General features: G+C 44.4%; 1 protein-coding gene across 5 annotated transcripts in view; it reads right to left on the bottom strand.

Annotated features, from left to right (window-relative positions):
- The window catches only part of MYLK3 (myosin light chain kinase 3), a 125,822-nt gene that overhangs the window by 39,762 nt on the left and 58,324 nt on the right, over positions 1-27,736 (bottom strand). The window contains exon 1 of one of the 5 annotated variants that reach the window (XM_061385892.1): positions 17,002-18,126. The exons of 1 other annotated variant lie outside the window; for it this stretch is intronic. In XM_061385892.1, the coding sequence (XP_061241876.1) occupies positions 17,002-17,055 (54 nt within the window). In that variant the 5' untranslated portion in view covers positions 17,056-18,126. Of the gene's footprint in view, positions 1-5,265; positions 16,966-17,001; positions 18,127-27,736 lie in introns of those variants that run through there. 3 more of the 5 variants (XM_061385894.1, XM_061385889.1, XM_061385890.1) reach the window with 3 other exon arrangements.

Raw genomic sequence — 27,736 nt, forward strand, 5'->3', positions numbered from 1 at the left:
CTCCCAACACAAGGTGATTAGCTCTGGTGATTTTATGCTGTCTGAGACAGATAGAGTGGATCGTGTAGGATGCTCAGAGCCCACACACAGAGACTCTCAGCAGTTCTTCCTTAACTGAATGGTCCACACCAGACCACACCATGCGCTGTGCTCCTGAAATCATCCAGACTGCTCAGTATTTCTGAGTGCAAATATCTCTAGGTGCCCTGACCCTTGTTGGGTCCCCCTGGTGCTTCTGAGTCTTTGACTTTATAGAACAGGACGCTTGAGCCAGACTGGTTGGGTTTAAACCCCATCTAGATTATGGCCCCTAAGATTCTTCCTGGCACTTGTCACAGACCCAGGTCTGGTCTAAGCCCAGAGACTGAAGGCCCTTTCTCCTACCTTGGCCAGAGAGGCCTCAACTGGGAGCGCAGAGTCCAAAAAGAACTAGAGTTTTATTTGGCTTGCACAGCATTTTACATCAAAATTCTAAGCTCCCTTTTGGGCTTAGAGAATTGTTCTACATTTTGATTGTGGCGGTGCTTATTAGTGTATATACATTTGTTAAACTGTGTACTTAAGATGTACATATTTAGTTGTATATATACAGTTTATTGTATGGAAATTATACATTAATAAGACTGATTAGAAAAAATTCTAGGTTTCCAGCTTCTCTTGAAAAAAAAAAAAAAAATCTGATGACCTGTCAACTCCAAGCCCAAAAGGCAAAAATCAGCTGAAGCAATTCCCTCTAACTGGGGCACCACAATCCTCACCTCTCTTGCGTGTCTCCCTGACACTAAGGATGAAGGTTAGGTTTGTTACTGAATCAGGTTCAGTTGCTTGTTGCTCAAAAATCAATACTTGAGAGAGGCAAGTGTTGGTAGAAAGTTGCTTTTAATCAGAATGCCAGCAATCTGGGGAGATGGTAGACTCTGTTCCCCCAAAAACCACCTCCAAAGAATCTGCTCAGCCATGCAAGTTTTTAAAAGGGAAGAAGAAAGTAACCTCAGTTGATCTTTGAGGTAAGGAGTCAGAGTCATCCGCATCCCCCACTGTGCGCAGGCTTGTTGTGTAGGCTTGTGGAGGCTACCTTGCTCACAGCTTGTTTACACAGTTAGTTACATTGCCCGATTACTAAAGAAGAAACTAGGGAAGAGATCTGGTCATCTGTTAATTACTTACTCTTCATTTCTAGTTCTTTGATCTACAGAAAGAACCAACATGTTAGGCAAAGGATTGTGTGATTAAAAGATCTGAAAGTGGTGCTTGGGCCAGAGGTGAGTAGAGCATGGAGGTGCCTGGTTTAAGTTTGGTGACAAGATAAAAGGGCGCTCCTACAGGGAGCTCTTTCTTGCCAAATGTTGCTTACAAATCCCCACTTGTCAAAACATCATTCAATTTCTATGGAATTATGGGGGGAGATCCATCTTCTGTAACTCTTTCATGCGGACACAGGGTGCCATATTCCATTCCTATGGGATTAGGGGTCTGTCTGACTTCTGTAAATTCTTCATGCTGACATAGGACACTGTATTTTCAGAGTGAAAATGTTGACATGGATCTGTACCATCTCTTTGCTGACAATTTTAGTTTCCTGCTTACACATATGGGCAGAGCAAGCTACAATTATTCTAATACCCACAAAGTTATAGATTATTATGAGCAACAGTGTTAATCCCATTCTCTTGAGGCCAGTTCTTGAAATTGCCCTAGCCATAAATTCAGTACTGCTCAAGATGGAGCAGTTCATGGCATGGCTGCAGTCTGGTCAATATGCAGCTGGCCTTTTCCCTCTGGCAGTTATAGTATCTGTGAAACAACTCAGGAGCGTGCATCAGACACTGGGTCTGTGACTCTAGTGTCCTAATCATTAGCTGCTTGAGTCTGCTCTTTTGTGACTCAGCGAGGCCTGGGAGACTTCAGCTTTTTTACAAACAAAAGGTAGGGAGTGCGGAGGGGCCTTTGTAGTTGGGGTGGGAGAGGAGGGCAGTACACAGGGTTCTGCTTGCTTCCAGGTTGGTTCCACTGATTTTCCTACCCTGTGACCACTTCTCTCGTCTTGTTTCCTGTTCATGTCTTTGTGATTCCAGGACAGCAAGTTTTGCCCTCTTAATGGTAACAGCATAATACATGGGAACACTTAATAAGGTTGGCTGTTGTCATCATGATTATCACCAGCATCATCGTGACCTGGATCCCCTGCTCTACAGAGATCTTTCCCTGGGTCTCTTTCTACAGACTCTGTCCTGCCAGCCCCGTAGTTGGGGAACTGGAAGCATTATCACGGCTGCCTCCTGCTTCACCTACCAGTGGAGAAAGAGTCAAACAGACTGATTCAAACAGATTGTCCTTTGGCAGACCTTGTGGGGTTCAGACTATCTTCTCCCTCCCCCTGTGTTTGGTAGAGGGAGGTGCATGCACACACACACACACACACACACACACACACACACACAGAGGCAGAGCTGGATTTTGACTTCAAAGCTCAATCTTTTGGTCCTAGCCTTGTTTTGATGTATTCAGAAGAAGGAGGATAAACCCCAAATACCTAGGCACCTTGAGGACTGATGCATTCTGGGCAGTTTGACTGCGATTCTGTACACCCTGGCTGAGCCTGACTCCATCCATGAGATAGCATATGGCTTCCAGTAATAATCTGATCCATTGCTACTATCAAATGAAGTGTCACTGGGCAATCCAGGCCTGAGGAGAAGCTTCATGAAGTCCTGGCAGCCAGCGCTAGGACTGAATTCAATTCCACAAATTGCAATGCCCATACTCTCCTAGGAAATAGAAGAGGATCTCCAGAAAGTCTCCACAATGCACTATTTTCAGCATCCACAGTGTGTTTAAAAGCTGAGGCTCAGTCTCAGCTATTTAATGGCCCCTTTTCTGACACCCTCTGTGAGAAAGCCCTGCCAGCACACAGAAGGAAGCAGAGGTTTCTCACGGGGGTAAGGTAAGGAGCTGACAGCCTAACTGGGAGACTAGATCTAGCCCTGTAGATAGCTACTGACGTGTATATTAAATACAAAGACCAGAAGAGAGATCAGTCATGTTCCAGATCAATCACAGGCAAGAACTGTGGCAAGAAAACAGAAAGTTCCGTGACTTTGCCTTATCCAGAAATGCCTAAATATCTGCAACACGTGTGACAGCTAACTTCACTTATATATGAAGAATTCTTAAAAATCGAGAAAAAGGCAAAAAAAAAGAAATGGAAAAGAGGAAAAATGAATGAACTAAAAAAAAAAAAAGAGTTTGTTTTAAAAAGATATAACCGATTGCCTTATTTGGATTTTAACTCAAATAAACAAATTTTAAAAGTAAACAAATAAAACATTAGCTGATCAGGGACATTTGAACACTGGTTGGTAACATCAAATTACTGTTTACCTTTAGATATGAAGGGTATCAGGATAATGTTTTTTAAAAGACCCCTTATGTTTTAGATATGTTAGCTGAGTTGCATATGGAAGAAATGATTCAATGTCTCAGATTTTCCTTAAGATAATCTGGAAAGAGGGAAGTGGAAGTGGGTGAGAAACAGCCTCTAGTTGTGGGCTGATAAGGTTCATTATACTAATCTATTTTTATTCATTTGACATTTTTTATATTAAAAAAATTTTTTTAAAGAAACACATGCATAATAAGATGTTTTCATTTGCCAGACAATGAATGAAAAACTGGAGAATATGCTTTGTTAGCAAAAATAGGAATGCAACAAGCATTCCCATATGTTACTTAATTAGAATAACTTCTTTGAAGGTTGGTTTGGCTTTATTTATTGTATAAATTTACCCTTTGGCTTCGCATTGTCACTTCTAGGAGTGTGTCATATAGATAAACTCACTATTCCATGGATAGTCACTGCATCATTACTTATAAAAGCTAAAAATGAGAAATAATGTACACAATGATATGGGACTGATTAACAAATTAAGACACATTCTCAAAAATAGAACTCTCTGCAACTTAAAAAACAAGAACAAGAACGCTTTCTAGATATAAATATGAAACAATGCCCAAAATAATGCCCAAAAAAGTTTTAAAATAGTCAAGCCCAGTACAATGTGAATAATATTTTAGTTAAAACAAAACAAAGAGGGTGGTGTGTATACCAATGTGCTTAGAGATTAACAGTCTCTGTCAGGAAGGTTTCACCGGAAATAGGCTCCTATGATTGTTGGGAGAGGAGGGTTGTCCTGGGGACTGGGGGATGAGTAGGAGGGAGAATGATTTTTGCCATGTGCATAAATTAGATTTCTTTTCTTTTTTAAAGCTGAGGTTGGTTATCAGAGTCAGGAGCAGAAGGTCATATCTTCCCTACAGGCTCGACTCTCAGAGGAGGTGCAGAAAGCAGAAAGCTGCGCGGGAGGGGCCTGCTGTGGAGAAGCTGCAGGCCAGGAGGGAAAGGGGTCTGCAAAGTGACTTCTGGCCTGGCTGGGGGCGGGGAGGAAGGCAAAGTCCTGCAGCCTTGCTCCGGAAAGCCTCAGTCACTGACACAGAGTCAAGCTCAGATTCCATGAGGGGGGAGAGCTGCAAAGATCTGAAAGGGTAGCTCCAGGCCATCATCTGCAAGTTGCTAGGTGGCTGACCCTTAGCTGCTCCCAAACAGAGTGTTGCCTTTACACACCTCATACATATGCACACACAAACACCCCGCACCCCAGCCAAGCGTCCTTTAGCCAGTGGATCTGATTATGCAACCCTTGGGAACAGCCACTCCCAGAAATGCCACACCACCCCCAGGCTCTGGCCCCGGCCTGTGTCCCCCGTGGGCCACTGTCAACACTCATCTCCCCACAGGCAGCTGCATACTCCGCCCACTCAGGGACAAAGCACAAGGTTGGGGACAGGAAGGGGGGTCTGTGTTTCCGAAGGAGGGACTCTGTCAGGGTAAACTGAGTGCTCCCCACCTCTCGCCCACCCCAGGTGTAAGGAGAGAAGTCCCTGGGATGTCAGATAAGTGTAACTGCCCTCCTCTCCCTGGTGGCTCATTTGTCCCCCACTTTTAGGCGCCCTGCACTGCCCAGGGCCCCACGGTCTTTGCCAGGGCACAAGGGAGAAACCCAAACGTCCTGCCCTGTCTGGAAATCCACCTATGGCCTTTAAGATTCCATCTCTCCTTTTTCCCATCAACAAGTCATGCAGGAGACACTAGAGGAGACAACAGCACTCCCGCTCTCCGAAGACTAGCTTCCTGTCTGGGCAACCCACCAGGGCCCTGAGCCTCCCTTCCAGCCAGAAGGGCACCGGGGCACAGAAGCAGGAACCAACCTCCTCAGGGACGTCGGCCAGGCTTCCCTTCCTCCAGGGGACACTCCCTTGCATGATGAAATCCACCACCTTCGAGTTCTGGAGCACGGCCCCCACCAAAGCTATGGCCTTGTCCACGGCCATCACCATCCGGAAGAGGGCTTCAAGCCTGGCGCCCTGCTGGGCGGCATCCTGCCTCCCGGCCCGCACCAGCTCCAGGACCTCCGGCCACCCAGCCTGAGCATCAGACGGTGGGGAGCGGTCGGCCCCAGCCGGGCCCAGACCGCGGGAAGCCTCCAGCCGGTGCAGGCCTTGCTCCAGGTGGCCCATGCCTCGGTACACACACTGCAGTTTCTCCGTGACGTCTTCTTGGAAATGTAACAGTTTGTCAACCTTCTCATTCAGCATGTTGAGCTTTTTGTCCATGGTGGTTAAGCAGGCCTTGCCCAGCCCCGGTAGCCCCTGGGGCCCCAAACTCTCCTTAGGGGCTCCTGACATCCTGATGAAGACTCTTCAAGAGTGCAGATTCGGAAGAACCACAGACCTCTGGCTTTCACTTGGGCAGTGGTGTCTGGAAGTTCATTGTTCTTTAGCTAGGGACTGCCTGGGTTGTTCAGGGAGCCCAGAGGACCAGGCTTTCTACAAGCCGTTGCCTTTGCTTATCTCCCACTCTGCTGTGGCCATGAGTGACAGGCTGGGCTTGGCCCAGGCCCTTCTCCTCGGGGCCCCTTTGACATCATGGCAGCATTTAACATTCCTTTCTGAGAGGCTGTTGATGGGCAAATATTTTAAGAATCTGCCCAGGACAGGCAGACGTTCATGTAGCTGAAACTAAAGGTTAGAAGAAAAGGAATCCTTTAGGTAACGTCCCAAAAGCTGGACTCTATAAGGAACACCAGGGCAGAGTAAGGACTTAAGAGACCCAAAGCACTGAGAAGTACGTGGCTCCCACCCAAACCACATACACACCCAATTCACAATAAGAAGCAAGACCAAGACAGGAAGAAATGCGAGGCCATTCAACAGAGTTCTGATCTTTGCTATGATGAAAAATTTTGATTCTTTTGCAAATTAAAAACAAAATTTTGTTGCCCCTACTTTGCTGATACCGCAAAGGTGTTTAGGCTGCTGTAGAGGTGGGTGTGCATGTCCCTCCCCACATGGGGCCCCCAGACACTAATCACTTGTACCTAAAAATAGAAGTGAGGGGCTAGCAAGGGCCTAAGTTACTCCCCAAGCGTCATCATGCAGGCCATGTTCCTTGCAGAGCCCTCTGGGGACCATTTGCCAGCCACCCCTTTCTCCCGCAAGGATGACTACACAGGCATCAGGCATTCAGTCTGTAAACTGCAAAACTGAAACAGACACAGTAGGGCCTCAGAGAGCAAGGGGACCCGTGTTTCCAGTGGTTTCCAAATGTTTTAGCATCAGAAACCCTTGGTTCAAATGAAACTTTCACAGAAACGTCAATAATACAGTAGACAAAAGGACATGCTCAAGCTGACACTAAGGTGGGGGACAAGGGGGCACCCTAGTGCCTGAGGCTGCCAGGGAGCAGTCCACGGGCACCACTTGCCTCCAGGTCTTCATAGAGAGAAAGCAGGGCCAGAGAGGGACTCTGTCCAAGGTGGCCCCAGGCATACAACCTCCTGAGGACAGCGTATCTCTGGTGAAGGCCGGCAGCAGGGAGGTGAGCATTAGCATCCCCTTAAACCCCCTCCTTCTGAATGAAAGCAATTATGAGAATAAATTCAACCTGGAACTCTGATGTCTAAAAGCACCTTGGGATCATTTAGCTTTCTGAAGCTGCAGATGAGTGGTAAATGCAGTGGGCAGCCTGACCACAAACCCCTCGCCACCCTTCTCTGTCAGGACAACTGCCCTTAGCAGTCCATATAGAAAGCCAGACCCGTTTCTGGGAGCACAGACCAGGTGTCATTGGTGGAATGGCCCAGAGCATGCTCCAAAGAGCACTGGTTTGTTACATTTACTGTGATTTAAAACACATAGATAAACTGTCCTTGGAAAAAGAAATTTGAGGCACACTGGGCACACAGCTGGGGATTCACTCTGTACCTCAGCAGCAGTCATCTGCCACAGGAAGAAATCAGCATCCGACCGGGGACTCACTCCTTCCCCGCACTTCCTGCTGAACACTTCCCTGTGGAACTGCGGTTCCCTGGACCCAACCTTGGGAAACGTCCACCTAGAGAAAGCTCTGGAAGTCTAACACTCAGCACAATGTCCTTCAGTAGGTCCTGATAATCTTTGTGAAAGGAAGTCCCCACAGTCTAAAGAGACAGATGCCGTCTCTGGGAGACCGTTCCTACCAATGCTTGGCACAGGCTGCTTCACTATGACCGCTGCTCTAGAGATCTCAGAGCAGCCTGCTTCCAGGCAAGTCCTGGGTTAATAAAGTCTGGAAAGATATTTTGAAAGTCTAGATGAACACAATGGTCACAAGTAAGTGTCCCAGACATCTATTTATATCAAAAAGCTAATTATTCGAATTGCAAAAGGATTTGCCCCTGGTCTCCCTTAAGCGACAAGTAATTGCAAGTCAGCGGGTTTACTGTGAATGTGTCTGCTGTGTCATCCACTGTTCCAGAACTACTCTGAAGGCCCCTGAGCCCAGAACAGCACCCCTTTGGCTTGCCATGATCCCCAGCACACCAACATGCCTGGGATGTAGGTATTCAAGGCAACTATATAGAAGGAATGAACTAAGGAGGCGCCAATAGGAGCAGGTGGCTGGGCTGATCCCTGGGAGAAAGTGGAAGGAGGAGGCTGCAGCTGGGGTTTCCCAGAACAATCAGATGAGCAGAAGGCAAGAAGCCCTCACAATTCCCAGAAGTAAACTCTAGGAGCCTCTGGGAGAAAGCTCAGAATATGCCGACAGGACAAGTCCTTAGGCCTCCTTGATGAACACCAACTGTGAAGCCCTTTCATTTCTCAGCCTCCAGAAGAAATGAGTTTATGAGCACATCCGTTTTCTGAGGGCGGGTGCATGGCTTCTCTCCAGCTCCCTCAGTTAGAGGGCACAGCAAGAGCCATGGGCAATTCTTTTGGGGCAATGGTGCCTGCCCAGAGGACAGGGGAGGCATTCCACCCACCAAGTCAAGAGAACACAGGTCAGAGAAGAGGCAACCAAGCTGGATGGTCACAGAGTAGCAAGTTCAGTGACACCTCATCTTTCCTGGGTGATGACTGGCAGCCAGTCCACTCCCAGAAAGGCACAGACCTCTGTTTGCCAGAGGCTGTGTCAGTGTGCACTGAACCCCAAGAGTCTTCCAATGTCTTTATGGTGATAGCCAGCTTTTCCTGAAGAACCTTAGAGAGGCTTGTGGACCCTGAGATCCCAGTTGGAGGAAGAGGAGAGCAGAAACTCAAGGCTGAGGAGTCCATTCAAAGCCGTGACTCTTCTCCTGCCCCCCATTCCCTGCAGATCACAGATCTGTTTCTGAAGAGATGCAGCGGTCCACAGTACAACAGCTCTGGGGATCATCTGATCCTCAACAGAGCCAAGCGATCAACAAGCCTCAACCCACCAGCCAGGTTTCAGTGCCTTATTCTGAAATATGCACAGAAAAAAGGGATCACCAGGTATTCAGAGAAAGCTCCCAAGATAAAAAGGGGAGCCCAAAACAAATAAACAGAAATATATTGTGGCAGAAACAGGGAACAAAGAAACAAGAAAGTTTCAAAAAAGGCTCTCATTAGTAACCACAGAAAAGTGTGAAAGATTCTTCCATCCATTGAAAAAGAAGAGAGTACTGTGGAAAAAGAACAAGCATAGAATAAAAGGTCTTGGGAATTACAAATATGAATGTTAACATTTAAAAATCCAATACAGGGATAGGAAGATATCATCTTATCTGGAATAAGATAATATTCCAGAAAACGGAACTGAAAGCTGAAGATGTGTACAATAGGAGAAAAAAGAAAGAGAGACAGTGGATTAAGCTGGTCCTACATCTAATTAACTGGAGTTCAGGTGGAGAAAGGAAAGAAAGAGGAAAGGAATTTATCAAAGAAATACTACAGACATTATGAAATATAATAGAGTTAAAGACATGTAAAATGTTACGAGTATGGGGCCTAGGGTCAGATGACCAGGATTTAACTCCTGCCTCTGCCTGTTATTAGGCAGGATCGTGGGCCAGTTTATTTAACCTCTCTCAGTCTGTACTTCCTGGAGTGTAACATAATAGCAATGCACATGCTTCATGGAGTTGTCAGGAGGGTCATTTGAGAATGCTTGCGAGGCGCCTGGAACGAAGCTTGGCACACAGTGAGTGCTCAGATGTTAGCCATCAGTACAATGCCAGCCACGGGGCAAAAGGGGAACAGAAGGAATCAGAGTCTCCAAGAAAATCAGAGTCCAGGAAAGAATGAAATCAAAATACACGATTACAGGGAGACTGGCGTGGACCTCTGTGATGACCAAGAGGGGTGGGATGGGACCAGGGGAGGGAGGCAAAAGAGGAAAGGGTTATATACATAATGACTGATTTGCGTTGTTGTACAGCAGAAATCAACACAGCATTGTAAAGCAATATCTTCCAACTAAAAAATTAAAAAAAAATTTTTAAGTACATGATTGAATTTTCAATGAATAATATTTATATAGGAGCCTGGATAGCTCAGTTGGTAGAGCATCAGACTTTTGGGTTTCCTTGGTAGTTCAGCTGGTAAGGAATCTTCCTGCAATGCAGGAGACCCTTGTTGGATTTCTGGGTCGGGAAGATCCCCTGGAGAAGAGAATGGCAATTCTCTCCAGTATTCTTGGGTTTCCCTGGTGGCTCAGATAGTAAAGAATCTGCCTGCAATGTGGGAGACCTGGGTTCAACTCCTGGCTTGGGAAGATCCCCTGGAGAGAGCATGACAACCCACTGCAGCATTCTTGCCTGGAGAATCCCCATGGACAGAAGAGCCTGGCGGGCTACAGTCCATGGCGTCACAAAGAGTCAGACAGTGGCTAAGCACAGCACACACATTATAATGTTACATTATATATGTATTATATTATGCCATAATAAAGTAAATACTGTATTAAGTTAAAGCAGTGATATATAATATTATGAGAGTTGTAAAGGGAAAATGGAGAGAGCTAAATCTTCATTTCTCTTAAAAGGAAATCCATACATAATGAACAAAATTGATGAGGAGAGAATTGGAAGCAAACACCAGAAAGAACTGCTCAAAGACTTCATTGTGTTTGCTGCTGGGGAGCAGGATGGGAAGTAGGTTTTGCGGAGCTCACAGGTACAACATCTGGGGGAGGCCAACGTGGTAGAATTTGCATGTTTGTGGACTCATAACAAGTGTGGCAGCACAAGGCAGTGAAGGGTCTTGTTCTAACAAAGTCAAATAAGACAATTTTCTGAGAGATGGAGGCCACGTATCTTGAGGCCACATATATACAAGTAGGTAAGTACACCTAAGTGCCCGTAAGGGCCAGCTGGAACTTACTTAACCTCCCTGAACACAGTGTTCTTCATTTGTAAAAGGGGCTCGTAACAGTGCAATAGCCTCAGGGCTATTTGAGTATTCAGATAAGCAAAACACTCAGCACAGCACTTGGCACACAGTAAGTACACGAAAACAGTAGAGATTGGAACTCACCACCCCTCACCATCCCAGCCCAGACGGACAGCCCACCAGCACGGCAGCCTACTCAGTCACCTCATTGTGGGGTAGGGGCAGGGGACAAGGGTGTGTCTTCCCAAACCTAAATCAGCTCCCCCAGCCACCTGACCTCCCCCAGGCCACCACCCCGCATGCACCACTCATGATGTGCAACCAGAAAGGGCAAACACGTCCTCCACGAAGCTGCACTTACTCCCGAAAGGAAACCAGGGATGAAACAGAACCTCAGAAAGTCTCGCAGGGTTCAACGTGGACAACTTTGGGGTTAGCTGCCCCTTGGCCTTGTCTGCCCACCACATCGGGAAAGGCCTGTGCTGACCACCCCCAGGCTGTACTCATCAACCAAAAGTTTCTGCTGATGGAGTTTCTTGGTCCAAGAGGACTCAGATTCACTGAGGCTCCCTTTGTCCTGTGAACCTAATAGTTGTTACTTGGGTTCCTACTTCAAAGCAGACCGGCCTGCTTACCGCAAATATCTGGGTGTAATTCGACGCCCACTGCTGGCCTCTGGCGCTGGGACTGAGAAGTGCCGGAGTGAGGCACAGCGTCCTGTCCTGCTGCTGCGGCCGTGCCAGCCCAGTGTTTACTCTGCTTAGAGATGCCCGACTGCCCGGAGCCCAGGGAACGAGGTGGGCTGGCCAGGATGGCTTCTCTAGAACTCGGGCTGCAGCGATAAGCCTGGCATTTCCGCTTATCTCTGAGCCTGCCCCGGGCCCCAGAGGCATCCAGAGGCTTCACTTGGTTATCTGCTTTGCTAGGTGGTATCTGGCTTCCTGGGGGCCTACTTCCTGCATCACTTAGCTGAGTGTCCAGTGTGAAACAAACGCTGTGTGGTCCAACAACAGAAAAAAGAAGGGATTGAGTCCTCAGACAGAGCTGACCTGAGTTCAAAATCCAGAACCTGGGTGCAGGGGCCAGAAGAAGAGCTAAGACTCCTTGCCTTCCAGCAGCCCTCCAGGACAGAGCAAAGCCCTGGACAGCAATAGAACAGGTTGCTTTCTTCATGGGGGCTGCTCACATCCAGGCTGGGAGGGATCAGTAACTGCCTCTTTAAGTAAAACTACTCAAGAAGCAATGAAGATATCTGGAGCCTCAAAGACTGGGACATGCTGCAGTGAAGAGAAGGCCATGAGCGGTGGCTTCTGCTGAATGAGATGCCTGCTCCAACTCAGCTGTTACCCTCAGGGAGGCTCCTTGGACAGATCTACCCAGAGTGCTCTGGGGGAGGCCAAACCCTCCACATGCCCTGGCATGCATCCACAGACAGACAGACATATATGCACACATATCACTCCAGGGCCCAATTCACCTGGCCTGACTGACAGCAATCAGAGTAGGGGGTGCAGGTTTTTGATATTTAGCTTGCTTTCTTGAACCTGACCATGGGCAGATTCTGTACTAAGTACTTTAAATGCAAATGTCTTATTTAGACTTTGCTACAAACCTATAGTGTGGGTTTCCCAGGTGGTTCAGTGGTAAAGAATCTGCCTGCCAATGCAGGAGACTCGGGAGACTTGGGTCCAATCCCTGGACCTGGAAGAGCTCCTGGAGGAGGAAACCCATTCCAGTATTCTTGTCTGGAAAATCCCATGGACAGAGGAGCCTGGTAGACTACAGTCTGCAGGGTTGCAAAGAGTCAGACATGACTGAGGGACTGAGAAGGCATGTACAACCCTATAGGGTAGATTACTATTTATCACCTCATTTTACAGAGGGAGATCAATCTAAAGAACTTAAGGGGCTCCCCCAAGGCCACACAGTCAGAAAACAGTGGAGCCAGAATTCCAACCCAGGTTGATAACTCACACCACTCTGCCACTTTCAGAGACAGGAGGAACTTCAGAGACTGTAAGGGTCAACCCCATCATTTTGTAGATGTACAGTCTGAGATCTGGAGAGGAGAAGGGGCTTTTTAAAGGCCACCGAGTAAGTCAAAGGCAAAGACCGGACCAAACTGTTGCCCTCAGAGTGACCATGGAAATCTCCACCCTGCTTGCTGGATTTGAGAATGGTGTGTGTGTCATGAAATTGGCCTCTGCCCACAGGCTCATCCTGGACAGTTGTCTGAGGAGATGGGGCGTGGGGGTGGGGGGACTGGGCACAGGGTTGGGGCCCCTAGATATTATAATAGTTACTTATTCTTTTGTAGAAAATCATCTACTGCTTATCTCATCTGCCTACCCAGAAAGATACCAAAAGTCCTGCCAGGATGAATCCAGGAATTGCACTTAGGAATAAAACCAGAGGCAAGTTGGGAGCTCTGAAGAAGCAGAGACGGAAACGACAGCTTCATGACAGGCCTGGGCCTCAGGGACCCTCCTCGCTAGCTCTCAGGTGGCTGGTGGGGTTGCTCCCAGATCTCACTGTCTTCTGTAGGCAGCATTTCTACCCCTGGTTGAAGCTTTTCACTTTGTAAACTCCTTTCTCACATGCCTAGTCAAAATTGTTCCCAGCCGAGCATGGTCAGATGGAATAAGCCTGAAAATATCAGAGAAGAACAAAAAGGACCCTCATAAATCAAATCCGCACTAGCAGCTATTAATTCATTCAACATGTCCAGAGCAACACTTATTTAGGAAATAAAGGACTATTATTTATCAAGCATTTCTATGTGTCAGGCACTGTGCTACATTGTCACATAAATTACTTTTGCCCCCACAACAATTCTAAGACAAAGAAACTATATCCCCATTTCACAGGTGAGTAAACTGAGGCTTGGGATGACAAAGTCACTTTCCAAAGTCTGTGTTCAGTTCAATTCAGTTCAGTTGCTCAGTCATGTCCCACTCTTTGCGACCCTATGGACTGTAGCATGCCAAGCTTCCAAGTCCATCACCAACTCCTGGAGCTTACTCAAACTCATGTCCATCGAGTTGGTGATGCCATCCAACCATCTCATCCTCTGTTGTCCCCTTCTCCTCCTGCTTTCAATCTTTCTCAGCAACAGGGTCTTTTCAAGTAAGTCAGTTCTTTGCATCACATGGCCAAAGTATTGGAGTTTCAACTTCAGCATCAGTCCTTCCAATGAATATTCAGGACTGATTTCCTTTAGGATGGACTGGTTGGATCTCCTTGCTGTCCAAGGGACTCTCAAGAGTCTTCTCCAACACCACAGTTCAAAAGCATCAATTCTTCGGTGCTCAGCTTTCTTTATAGTCCAACTCTCCCATCCATACACGACTACTGGAAAAACCATATCTTTGAATAGACAGACTTTTATTGTAAGTGTGTCTATTGTAAGTGTGTAAGACCCTGTATATCAATGCAGGCAGCCAAACTCCCAAGCCTGCTTACAGCCGGAGGAGTCTAATTGGAACATCTTGTCTAGAACCCGATTTTCTCTAGGGGGCTGCATTTTCCAACTGCTAATTTAGAAACACAATTTTATTTGCAAGTTGGAACTAGGCCAATAAGCTTCATGCCAACATATTGTACTGCCTGTCGGCTCATACTGGTAAGGTGTCCCCACCTGCCAAGCGCTTTGATGTGTGCTCACACTTACACTCATCTAAGTTGCATGGATTATGATTCTTATTTTCCTCAAGAAGAGACTGAGGGTCCCAGGGAGAGTCAGTGCAGAGCTGGCCATGGCCCCAGGGCCTGTGTTCACTATAGTAGGTAGGGTTTCTGGCCACACACACACACACACACACTCACTTTGAGACCCCTAACACACCTGGCTTGACAGGAATCAGAGAAAGAGTTGCAGGCTTTTTATATTAGCCCTGAGCCTGACCATGGCAGACACTGTGCTAAGCACTTTAACAGCAATATCTTATTTAAACCCTTTGCTGTGCTGATACCTGTGAGCTCAGGGTGGAAAGTCTGGGTGGAAGCAAGGGTAACACACTGGAACAACAGAGAAGACGGGACAGCCACTAACTGCTGGGTGTGAGGGATGTGGGTGGGATAGGGCAAAATCATGTGATGTACCAGTGTTCCCAGGCCTCCCGTATCTGATAAAAAAGCAGCCCACCTTCATCTGCTCAAATTCTCAGTCCTCAATCTGTCCCTATCCTCTGAGGAGAGCTTGGTCTCAGGATTTTTCCTGTCAAATCTAAAGAATGGGTGGAATCTGAGGTCTGCCGGAGAGAATTTGGTGAGCTGGGTAGCAAAGCACCAAGAAGGGGAAGGAAAGAGGGGGCTTCATACCGGGAGCAGGGTTTGGGGTTGGGGAGCAGCAGACCTGAGGCAGCCCCATGATGCAAGAGAACGGGTGAGAGAAGGAGGGAGGGTTTGGAAAACTGTGCTGCTGACTGTGGAGGGTCACTGGGAATAGTAAGTAGGAACGGCAGAGTGGCCTGCCTTCCATGGGCCCAAGTCTCTGCAGAAACTTGGTTACTTGATGTCAACCAATTCAGAGTGTAAGTGGGAGGTAAAGAAATTGGAAACAAATTTTAGCAAAGTGAAAGGACTTCTTGGTGGGAACCGGACTTGAGCTGAGCCTTGAAGGATGGGTGAGATTCAGGCAGGCCAGGGAAAGGTGAGGGCACGGAGTGAACAGAGCTCCAGATAGTCTGGCAGTTGGGAGTGACAGTGCAGATACTAGTCTTGGGCCAGGAGGTGTCAATGGAGGCCCAAATGATCCAGCAGGCAGGACTCTTAAGAAAGTGGACCTGGAAAGTCAAGCAGAGACATTTAGACCCAAAGGGGCAAGATAAAGGGACAATAATCCTGTGGAATGTTTTTAGGTGGGAAATAACATAGTAAAATTCGTGTCTAAGACTGAACAGATTGATTACCTAGAGGTAGGAGGGACTGACTCAGAGGGGACACAGAGCCACTTCTGGGATGTTGGAGATGTTTTATATGTGCATACAGGTCTGTGGTATTCAATCCAAAAGGCTATAAGATTTGTGCATTGTTCTGTATGCCTTACCAAGTTCTGTTAGTATGGAAAAAAAGGGAGGAAGGAGGAACCAGTGGATCTGATGGAATGTAAATGGATTGGGAGGGCACAGGATTGTCATCCACACAGAAACTAAAAGCAGCAAGTGTTTACCAGTTCTGGGATGTATGCTGTTGCCAAAACACATTAGCGCTAAGGAAGTGGAATGACATCTGAGAGAACAAGTCTTTGAAACTCCTTTCATAAATGCTGACTGATGCTCTGAGGCCCTCATTCCACCTCCACTTCCCCACCGCCATGCCTGCAACCAAAGCAGGACCCCTCCTCACTGTACAGGGTCAGACACTCTGAGGATCTATGGTGTTCCTCCCAGATCCAATAGGTGAAGGTTTCACCCCAAAAGCAGGTTGCAAAACAGCCAAGTACAGACATTAGAATCCCATTTTTGTTTAAAATATACATATATGCCAATATGGTTAATTCTGCATCAGAGAATTGCAGATGATCTTTCTTTTCTATATTTCATTTATATAATTATTCTAACTTTTAAGTGTATTATTTGTGGGGTTTTTTTTTTTCCTGTAATAGTCATGATTCATCTGGACCCACAGGAATTATTCTAGACAACAATATGCACAAGTGAGAGGTTAATTGACCAAGAACAGACTCCCCCAGGAACCCAGCTGACAGAAAATGACATTTAGTAACCTTATAGAGAGGTCAGACCTCGATTGCTTAACCTTAAATTAACACAATTGCTTAACCTTAAATGAACACAACAAATGTATATGTAACAGATTCAGGACTCCTCAGAAACAGTAAACCCCCAGGGATAGAGAAAGGATTCCTCTTTGCACTGATTTTTAAATAGATTTTTGCCCCCTTCCAACTTGGAAACAAACATTCCAGACTACACATGCAACTCATTAAACTACAGTAGAATTAATTTGGGAATTTTTTTAGAGCAAAGTTGGCAAACATCTGCAAACAATCAACTACAGCATTCTCAAATGATTTGAGCCTTAAGTACGACTAATCACAGCAATGTTTGAAAATAAAATAGTTTTGAAGTCTGAATTACACATGTAATTCCCTGATAGCTGCACAAAACCAAAGACAAATCCATGCACTTAAGATTGTTAGTTTTTACTATTGTCTGCTTTTGGTCAGACTCTAAATGTGTTTTCTGGAGGGTCTACATGCCCTTAAGGCACCTGCTGAAAACACACACACACCACCAGTTTACCATCTGCACTTACATACCACCTTCCATCCATGGATCCCGAGCGGTCTATCAGAAATGCTGTTTTCATAAGTCCCCTGTCAGATGCGTATTGTTCCCTCCATCTTACATGCAGATAAACCTAAACATGCAGGCAGTTAAGTGGCTTGTCAACAGTCAGAACCCAAGACAAAATCCATGCAAGCCACTCTCTGGTCTCCCTTCCTCTGCTGACCGTGCCTTTGAGCCTTCTTGTTGGCCCTGGTTTAAATCATGCACGCAGACCACTGTTTCCCTGGTGATGGAGGTGGCATTCTATGTCCTGCCCTGAATCTGGCCTGAGGCCCTAGCGGCACCGCATTTAGCCACAAGTGCATCAGCCATGCGTGAGTGGGGACAGCTTGGCTCCTTGGAAACCTAAGTGGCATGTGTCAGCTGGCACCAGCCTGCAGAGAGCCACTCCAGGCCACCCTGCTAACTCCTCCATCACTAGCCCAGAGCAACCCATAATGAAGGCAATGACGTCTCTCTGGGAGCTGGATGAACAAATGGGAACAGCTCAAAGGCAAACTCTCTGGCTCGGCTCCTGTCCAGCCCTCAGAGAGAAATAATCCTTACATGCCTGGGAACCAGGCCCCCAGACCAGTCCAGCCCTCCCTCTGTTCATTTCTATGGACAAAGTGTCATGGTCACAGATTACATTCCTGATAGGCAACTGAATTTACACTTCCAGTCTCCAGTTGCAGTGTTTATTTTTACGGTCCATTTATTAACGTGTCCTGGAATGACCATTCAGAATCACCTCTAGAAAAATAAGAAAGTCACTGGGGCATCCACCAGGTAATAAGAGTTATCACCTGAAAAGAGTTTCTCTGATGATTGCAGTCACTCTTAGAAATTAGGGGTGGAGATTTTGTGTGTGTGTGTGTGAACTCTGTCATTTGGCAAAAAAGTCAATTAAATCAATTTTAGCTCCTTCATTAACCTTACTGGATGGTCAGGTGCGTTTATGAACCAGAGGCTGGGTTAACCACCCCTCTTTCTTGTGTTCTCCCAAAGCACCACAAATGTCTTCCTATCAGATCCTAAAAGTGGTAACAGTTTTGTCAAGCATTCACCTTGTGCAAGGTAAAAGCCAGCACTGTATATTTTTTAAATTCTAAGTATTACCATTAATATTCTCATTTACATAAGGAAACTGGCCTAGAGAGCTCACAAAGTCACCTGTGATTGCCATAAAAAGTTACCACAAACTTAATGGCTTAAAACAACAGAAACTTATTCTCTCACAGTTCTGGAGGCCAGAAATCTGAAACTAATATCACTGGGCCAAACCAAGGTGTCAGCAGGGCTATGCTTTCTCCAGAGGCCAGGAGAAAATCATTCCTTCCCTTCCTAGCTTCTGGTAGCAGCTGGCGTTTCTTGGTTTCTGGTCAATCACTGCACTCTGTTTCCATGATCACACTGCCTTCCCAATCCTTCTGTGCATGTGTCAGATCCCCTGCCTCCCTTGCATGATGATATATGTGACCGTATTTAGGTCTCACCTGGATAATCCAAGATAATCTTCCCATCTTGAGGTTCTTAATCACATTTTCAAAGTCCTTTTTCACCATAAACAGTAACATTCACAGGTTCCAGAGATGAGGATGTGAATACCTTTTGGGGGGGCCATCGTCTACCCTCCCAGCGAGGTTTCTCTTCTCACACAGTCATGAGGGCTCACTGGCTGAGTGGTGAATCTGTGGCACAGAGGCCAGAGCTCAAGCTTTGGTGTTAGGCAGACCCAGGTTTAAAGCTTAGCTCTACCACGTACTGTCTGACTTTAAACAAGTACCTTAACCTCTCTAAATCTAATGTGTGGGACTATTTTGAGGATTAAATGAGATAATAAAAATGAAATGCATATAACAGTGCCTAACATAGCTTAGTGCTCAATGAATTTGTTAAAAGCAGAGTGTAAGCTGGAGTTGTGATCCAACCTTACATAGGTGAGCACAGATTTCTACAGATGAAGAAATGTGAAAGTGGGGAGTGGAGGGAGTGGGGGTGTATAGGGGTATCATTCTGCCACAGAGTCAAGGAAAGTGTGTATTTTTGTCATAGATATTCTTATACACTATTATAAAGAGGATTCATCTGAAAATTAACACTGATTTTTTTTTGAGGTTAAATTGATTCCAGTTTCAAGACCTATAACAAAAAGAATAAGGAATAAATCAAGAACTTAAAACATGGTGAATAAACCAGAAAAACAGTCAGGGAATAGTAGGAAAAGAACAGTAGGAAAAAAATAAGGATGTTTTAAGCCTGGACATTTGTTATTAGTACGTTTGAGAGATGACATTCAAGCTGATTTGCCTTCTTAGCTGTGAGCAAAATAACTGTTATTTGATTTTGTTCCATTCACTACCCGAGGTAGGATAATATGAATTTTAATAAAGAAGTTTTAGTATCGTACCTCTAAATATTATTACATATTATGATCTGTTCAATTTGCTGTATTTCATCCAGCCACTTTTTTTTCAGTTTAATTCACTGGGATTCTTTATAGTTATGACAAGGATTTCTCAGTTTGAGTGGAAAGCATGCTAAGGGTCAAAGAAACAGGAAAGTAATAGATTTTGTCTTTTTGGAAAAAAAAGAACAAAACTGCAGACTCCTTAAATGGCAACCAGTGGAGGAAATAATGATAGCTGTACATCTACTCGGAGAAGGCAATGGCACCCCACTCCAGTACTCTTGCCTGGAAAATCCCATGGACGGAGGAGCCTGGTAGGCTGCAGTCCATGGGGTCACTAGGAGTCAGACATGACTGAGCGACTTCACTTTCACTTTCATGCATTGGAGAAGGAAATGGCAACCCACTCCAGTGTTCTAGCCTGGAGAATCCCAGGGACGGCGGAGCCTGGTAGGCTGCCGTCTACGGGGTCGCACAGAGTCGGACTCGACTGACGCGACTTAGCAGCAGGAGCAGCAGCAGTACATCTACTATCCTGAAAAGCTAGCCAAGACATATGGCCAAGTTAAAATTCACAAAACAACATATGAAACTTGATCCTATCTAAATAAAAAGGACAAACAGCCTGAGAACCAGACACATATAGATATACAAATACATTAGCAATAGTCAAGGATACATAGCCAGTAATTAACAGCAGCTACTTCCTGGGGAAAGAGCAGAACTCTGTTGGGGAAAAAAATAAGGGAAAAGCCAAATTCTCTTTATAATCCACATGTTTCTGTATTTGCATTTCTATAAGAAGTATGTTTTTATATGTTACTTGTATACTTTTTTAAATTATAAAAAATTATTTGTTTATTTCAATGGACCATTACATTAATTTACAGTTCTTTTGCTAGAAATATTACTTGCAGGATAACAGTAAATGTGTATTGTTTTTTATTAATGAACCAGACATGCTCTCTCTGCCTTGACTCTTTATACAAAAGGAACAAAAGTACACAAAGGAATAAACTTGTATCTAATGGAGAATGGAGTAAGGAGGTATCACTTGGGGATGAGACAGTTGGCATATATCCGGAAGCCAGAGAGTTGATGGAAGAGGCTTACAGGTAAAGGAACCCTTAGACGGCCAGCCCAGGACAAGCTATGAGGGTTGCAGAGAATGGCTGCCAGTCAGCCCAGGGAACAGGCAAGCTCCGAAGGTGGATCAACCGTACCCACCTGCTTTTCTCCACCACCCACTTCCATCCTCCAGCCCCTCCCTCACATGTAGTAAGTACAGGCAACTGGCCTTTACCCTCAGGCAAAAGTAAACAAGCCCCAGACAGCTCTTCTCTAAACAAATTAGACAGTTCTCCACACTGGAGACCTAAGGATTTTAGTCATCAACTTTATGTCTCACAGTAAAATTCTCATTCTGGCCATCAGGTGACCTCAGCCTAAAAATGAACTTCCACTCACTCTCCCATCTCATGCCCAGAGCACCCAGTCAGAATTACCAGTGGAGAGACGTCACCCTACTTATATGGACCTTCTTTCTTAAATATGAGCAGGTAAGCAAAGATCACCAAGATAATGGCAGATCTAGCAGCTAGAGAGTGAAAGATCAAGATATATAAATGTGAAAAACAAATTCTGGTGGAAACAAAATTATCAGGGAATAGAATAAAAGTTGACTCAAGAGAGTTAAGAAAGATTTTATAAAAACATAAGATTTAAAAAAGAATAATTAGAGAAGCAATTAGAGATTTAAAATGTGATAACAGAAATAAAATGTTCACAAATTATAATGTAAAAGGGAGGAAATCTCCTATAGCATAGGATGAAAAGAGAAAAATGTGAAAGAACAGATGAAATCCAAAAGCCCAAGTTTCAGTAAATGGTGTCCCAGGAAAATAGAATAGAGAAAAGGCTGGGAGTAGGGGTGGGGGAGACTAGTGAACTCCAGCCATTTTCCCATCTTGGCATTACTTATTCCCAGGGGAGCGCTAATGGCAGTTGCTTTAAGACTGGAGGATAATATACTCTGGAAGGGGAGTCGAGGGTGGTCAGAAAATGACAAATGACTAACACTTTCTTAATGTGGCCTGAATAGCACCAAGGAAGCCAGGGCCATAGCCTCTGATCGTGTGGGCACTTGCATTCCAGTGAGAGCTCATCTGAATCACTGAGAGCAATGCCAAAATCAGGTCTGGTTGAGCAGAGCCTTCCAGCTCATCACTAATGACCTGCCTGCAGGGTAGCATCAGTGCACCCTCTTTGCATTTGGTTGTTCAAATACTTACGATTGCACCCAATTCCCCAGGATTCAGTTTATGTTTCTCCATCCTGTTTACAAGGACATCATAAAGTTTTCCTATCCCCTGGTCTACAGAGTGTAGAAGGCATCTCTTTGATGAGTACCTGGCTAGTAAACATTTTGTCTTTTCTAGGGATACCCCTAACAGAGTCTGTATCAGTAGACTCCCAGCAGCCACGTTTGTAGAATGGGATTTGGTCCCTACCCAACTGGTCATGACTGACTGATCCAAGAGTAGATTTACAATCAATTTGAAAAAACTAGTTTTTACATTCTAAAAAGTTGAAAATTGGTCTAGTAAGAGAGATTCTAGAAATTTCTTTCTTTAGGCTTTTACCTAAAGAAAAGGGCCACAAATTCAAAAAGACAGTGTAGAAAAAAGCCAAAAACAAACAAAAGGAAAACAAAAAAGGTCACAAATGAGGAACTATAAGACAAAAGTCTCAAAAGTATGGATGTCAAGAACCAAAAACTATAATAGAGACAAAGCTATATTAACTGGAGACTTTCAAATGAGCAAACTGAATCCATTAAAGACAGGTTTAGGGAAAGGCTTTGAGTTGAAAGATGGGGGCATGGTAAGAATTAGGAAAGGAGACATTTGAAGTAGCATTTTGTTCAGAAAGAAGTAGTAAGGCCAATGAGGAGGGAATAATAGACAATACAAAAGCCAATCCAAACATAAGCAAAGTATTTTAATCCAAAATTTGAAAATGAAAAGAAAAACTGCAACACACTTAGAGAAGAAATTGGCTTTCCTCATTTTTATGAAACATTTCCAACACAGTTTAAAGAAAAAGTCTATCTACTTAAATCTCCTATTTTCTAGATGACATCCCTTTTGTCTTCAGCCAGTCACAATAATATTAAACTATTTGAAATGTATTTCTTTGTTTTTCCTCCATCCAGCTGTTGTACTTCTGTTATAGAGTCACACTGACCTGATTTTATATCCAGTCTCTGCCATTTATCAAGTATGTGACCTGAGCACTTTTCTTGAATCTTAGAGCTTCATTTTCCTGACTTGTAATCTTTAAACACAATCATACATGGGAAATACCTGGCATGGTGCCTGGGATGTAGTGAGTACTCCATATATGGCAGTTCTTCTCTACTGTTTCTGCCCTTGTGCCTGTTAATTGAACCCACATGTTAGCACTACCATAAAAGACATAAAGAAATGTACTCAGATGTGTTCAATTGATTTTTTTTGTTACAAACATGTTTGACACTTTTAAATGTGCTTTATAGTTCTACGGCCTCAAAATCACACATAAAAGTTTTAACCTTGAGCTTTCGGATAAAGGTCAGAAGTTAGTTGCATTTATCAGTATCTCTAGCACCAAATTTATTTAGCTCTTGGGTTGTATCATAGCTTTTAAGTTAGAAGAGCATGTGGCAAACTTGTGTCAGAGCTGCCATTGCTGGAGCAGAAGCAGATTCTCTCAATACTGATACGTGAAATTGAATTTGGATGAATTTCAAATTAGAAAATGAATTTCAATTAGAAAATGAAACTCATTTTCAATCAGAAATGAATTTCTCATTTGCGAGTCAAAGAGTGAAGATGTTTTTGTTTACTGAAATAAAAATTTCAAACTCAAAGAAAAGTGAAGTTTTAACACTGAAGCCTTGGGAGCAACACACAAGTCACTTCAGATCAGTCTGGTCAATAATTCTTTTCTGGAAGTATGCCATACAGAAACAAGAGGAGAACACTGGAAACAGCCCAGGTACACGGGAAGCAACTTGGAATCACTGTCTGCTTCATCTATTACAAAGGAAGATCTGCCACATAAGGGACACCATTGTCATAGAAACACGAAAAAATTTCCTGCGGAGCATTTTCTAGATATGTCAGACATAAAATACCAAGTGAACATCAAAACTCCCAGAAGATCTTTGAAGAACAAATAATTTGGGCATATAGCTCTCCCCCTAAACCAACAAACCAATTCAAACATGGGCAAAAGAGGACTTCCCTCGTGGTCCAGTGGCTAAGACTCTGTGCTCCCAATGCAAGGGGCCCAGATTTGAACCCTAGTCAAGGAACTAGATCCCATCTGCCACAACTAAAGATCCCACAAGCTGGAACAAAAAGATCCCCTGTGCCGCAATTAAGATCTAGTGCAGCCAAATAAATCAATTTAAAAAAATAAACAAAATAAACAGATGCACAAAGGATTTGAATAAATATACAACAGACAGTAAGCACATGAAAAAATGTTCAGTATCACTAGTCATTAGGGAAATGAAAATCAAAACCACGTTGAGATGCAACTTCACCCCCAATAGAATGGGTTCTATTTCTTTCAATGGAAGGAAGAAAGAGAGAAGGAAAAGAAGAAAAACAAGTATTGTGAGGATGTGGAGAAACTGGCACCTTTGTGCATTGTGGGTAGGCGTGTAAAACGGTGCAGCCACTATGTAAAACAGTTCGGTGATTTCTCAAAATTAAACATAAAATTACCATGTGATTCAGCAACTCCACTCCTAGGAACACACCCAAAAGTACTGAAAGTAGATACTTATACACTCATGTTCACAGAATACATAAATATATGAACATATATACTCAGTTCATAGCCAAAAGGTAGAAATAAATGAAGTGTCCATCAACAAATGAATAAACAAAATGAGTTATATACATACAAGGGAATATCATTCAGCCTTTTAAGAAGGAATAAAATTCTAATACACCTACAGTATGGATGAATTGAATATTATTCTAAGTGAAGCCAGCTAGGTACTAAAGGCCAAATGAGGGGCTTCCCATGCAGCACAGTGGTAAACAACCCACCTGCCAATGCTGGAGACGCAAGAGATGTGGGTTAGATCCCTGGGTCCGGAAGATTCCCTAAAGAAGGATATACGAACCACTCCAGTATCCTTGCCTGGAAACTTCTGTGGACAGAGGAGCTTGACAGGCTATAGTTCATGAGGTTGTAGAGTTGGACGTGACTGAGCAGCTGAGCATACAAAGGACAAATATATTAATATGATTCTACTTACATGAGGTACCAGACGAGGCAAACTCATTAAGAGAGAAAGCAGAATAAAGATTACCAGAAGGTGGGTGGAGGAGAGAATGGGGAGTTATTCTGATGGGTATAGAATTTCTCTGGGGTGATGAAAAAGTTCAGAAATAGTGGTGATTTTTATACATCATTGTGAATGTATTTTATGTCACTGAATTATACACTTAAAAGGGTAAATTTTGTAAATTTCAGTTCAAGATGGCAGAATAGAAGATTGCGCTCATCTCCTCCTGTGATAGCACCAAAATCACAACCATCCACAGGAGGACGCTGGAACCCATCCAAAAAAGGTACGGTGCATCCAAAGACAAAGAAGAAGCCACAGCAAGACAGTCGGAGGGGCACAATCATGATAAAATCAAACCCATACCCGCCAGTAGGGTGACCCATAAACTGGACAACAATAATAAAAAAGAAGTTCTCCCACTGTTGTGAAGGTTCAGAATCCCACATCAGGCTCCCCAGCCTGGGGATCCGACAAAGGGACTGGGAACCCCCAGGGAATCTGACCAGGAAGACCAGCAGGATTTGATTACAAGACTTCCACAGGATTGGGGGAAACAGATTCCAGTTTTGGATGGCACAAACAAAACCTTGCATGCACCAAGACTCAGAGGAAAGGAGCAGTGACTCCACAGGAAGCTGAAGCAAAACCACCTGCTAGTGTTGGAGGGTCTCTTGTGGAGGCGTGGGTCAGCAGGCGTTCACCACAGGGATGGGGGGACTGGCAGTAGCTGTCTGGGAAGGTCCCCTTTGGCATAAAACCTCTTGGAGTTCTCCATTAACCCGACCATAGAGCCTAAAGACCCCAGGGTTGGGTTGTCTCAGGTAAAAAACTACCAGGAAGGGAGGGTAACCCCTCCCTTTAATTGGATTTAAGCTTTACTGAGCAAGTGAAGCAGAGCCCACCAGAGCAACATCCAGTTTTTCCCACCACCAGTCCTTCCCATCAGGAAGCTTACATAAGCCTCTTAGCCTCCTCCATCAGAGGGCAGACAGAAGAAGCAAGAAGAACCACAATCACACAACAAATAAAACAAAACCACATTACAGAAAGTTTATCAGCATGAAAAAGCAGAAAGTTAAGTCCCAGATGAAGGGACAGATAAAATCCCAGAAAAACAACTAAATGAAGTGGAAAGAAGCAACCTTCTAGAAAAGGAATTCAGAATAATGACAGTGAATATGATTCAGGATCTTGGAAAAAGAATGGAGGCAAAGATTGAGAAGATGCAAGAAATGTTTACCAAAGACCTACAAGAACTAAAGAACAAACAAACAGAGATGAATAATACACCAGAAGGAATCCATAGCAGAATAACTGAGGCAGAAGCACAGATAAATGACCTGGAGAACAGAATAGTGGAAATCACTGGGGCAAAACAGAATATAGGAAAAGAAAAGAAATGAAGACAGTCTAGGAGACCTGATGTGAAGAGCCTACTCATTGGAAAAGACCTTGATGCTGGGAAAGATTGAAGGCAGGAGGAGGAGGGGATGACAGAGGATAAGATGGTTGGATGGCATCACCGACTTAATGGACATAAGTTTGAGCAAACTCTGGGAGATGGCCAAGGACAGGGAAGCCTGGCATACTGCAATCCATGGGGTTGCAAAGAGTCAGACACAACTGAGCAACAGTCATGTAGTTATGTCTGAACAACAATAAAGAGATCTCTGAAAGTGAAAGTGTCAGTTGCATGGTCGCGTAGGACTCTGCAAAACCATGGACTGTATCCTGCCAGGTCCTTCTGTCCATGGAATTCTCCAGGCAAGAATACTGGAGAGGGCTGCCATTTCCTTCTCCAGGAGGGCCTTCCTGCCCAAGGATCAAACCCAGGTCTCCTTCATTGCACGCAAATTCTTTGCCTTCTGAGTCACCAGGGAAGTGTTAAAACATGAATATTTGCATTATAGGGGTCCCAGAAGGAGAAGAGAGAAAGGACTTGAAAAATATTTGAAGAGATATTAGCTGAAAACTTCCCTAACGTGGGAAAGGAAATAATCTACCAAGTCCAGGAAGCACAGAGAGTCCCAGGCAGGATGAACCCAAGGAGGAACACACTGAGACACTTGGTAATCAAACTGACAAAAATTAAAGACAAAGATAAAATATTAAAAGCAACAAGGAAAAATGACAATTAACATACAAGGCAACTCCCATCAGGCTATCGGCTGATTTCTCAACAGAAACTCTACAAGACAGAAGGGAATGGGATGATGGTGATAAAAGGGAAGAACCTACAACCAAGAATACTCTGCCCAGCAAGGCTTTCCTTCAGATTTGATGGAGAAATAAAAAGCTTTCCAGACAAGCAAAAGTTAAGATAATTCACCACCACAAAACCAGCTTCATAAGAAATGTTAAAGGAAATTCTCTAGGCAGAAAATAAGAGAAGGAAAAGACCTACTTACAGAAAATAAACCCAAAACAATTAAGAAAATGGTAATAAGATCATACACATCGATAATCACGTTCAATGTAAATGGATTAAAAGCACCAACCAAAAGACACAGACTAGCTGAGCAGATGAAAACATATGCATTATACAGTTCCACTTGCCACAAAACTCTGCTTGACCCCCCAAATTATATGTAATTATTTTATATTGCTAAGTTAATCATGTTCCCATTATGGCTTGAAATTGTAATTATATTTTTTGTCTGGCTATTGATTGTGAAAACTGATAAACATCTTTCACTATAGTGATTATGTGGGGCTTCCCTTGTGGCTCAGCTGGTAAAGAATATGCCTGTAATGTGGGAGAACTGGGTTTGATCCCTGGGTTGGAAAGATCCCCTGGAGAAGGGAAAGGCTACCCATTTTTTGTCTGGCTATTGATTGTGAAAACTGATAAACAACTTTTACTATTGTGATTATGTAACTAATACTCACTTAATCACTTGGATCACAGCCTTGTCTAACTCAATGAAACTATGAACCATGCTGTGTGGGGCCACCTAAGAC

The sequence above is a fragment of the Bos javanicus genome, chromosome 18 (genome assembly GCF_032452875.1).
Source record: "Bos javanicus breed banteng chromosome 18, ARS-OSU_banteng_1.0, whole genome shotgun sequence".
Taxonomy (NCBI): Eukaryota; Metazoa; Chordata; class Mammalia; order Artiodactyla; family Bovidae; genus Bos; species Bos javanicus.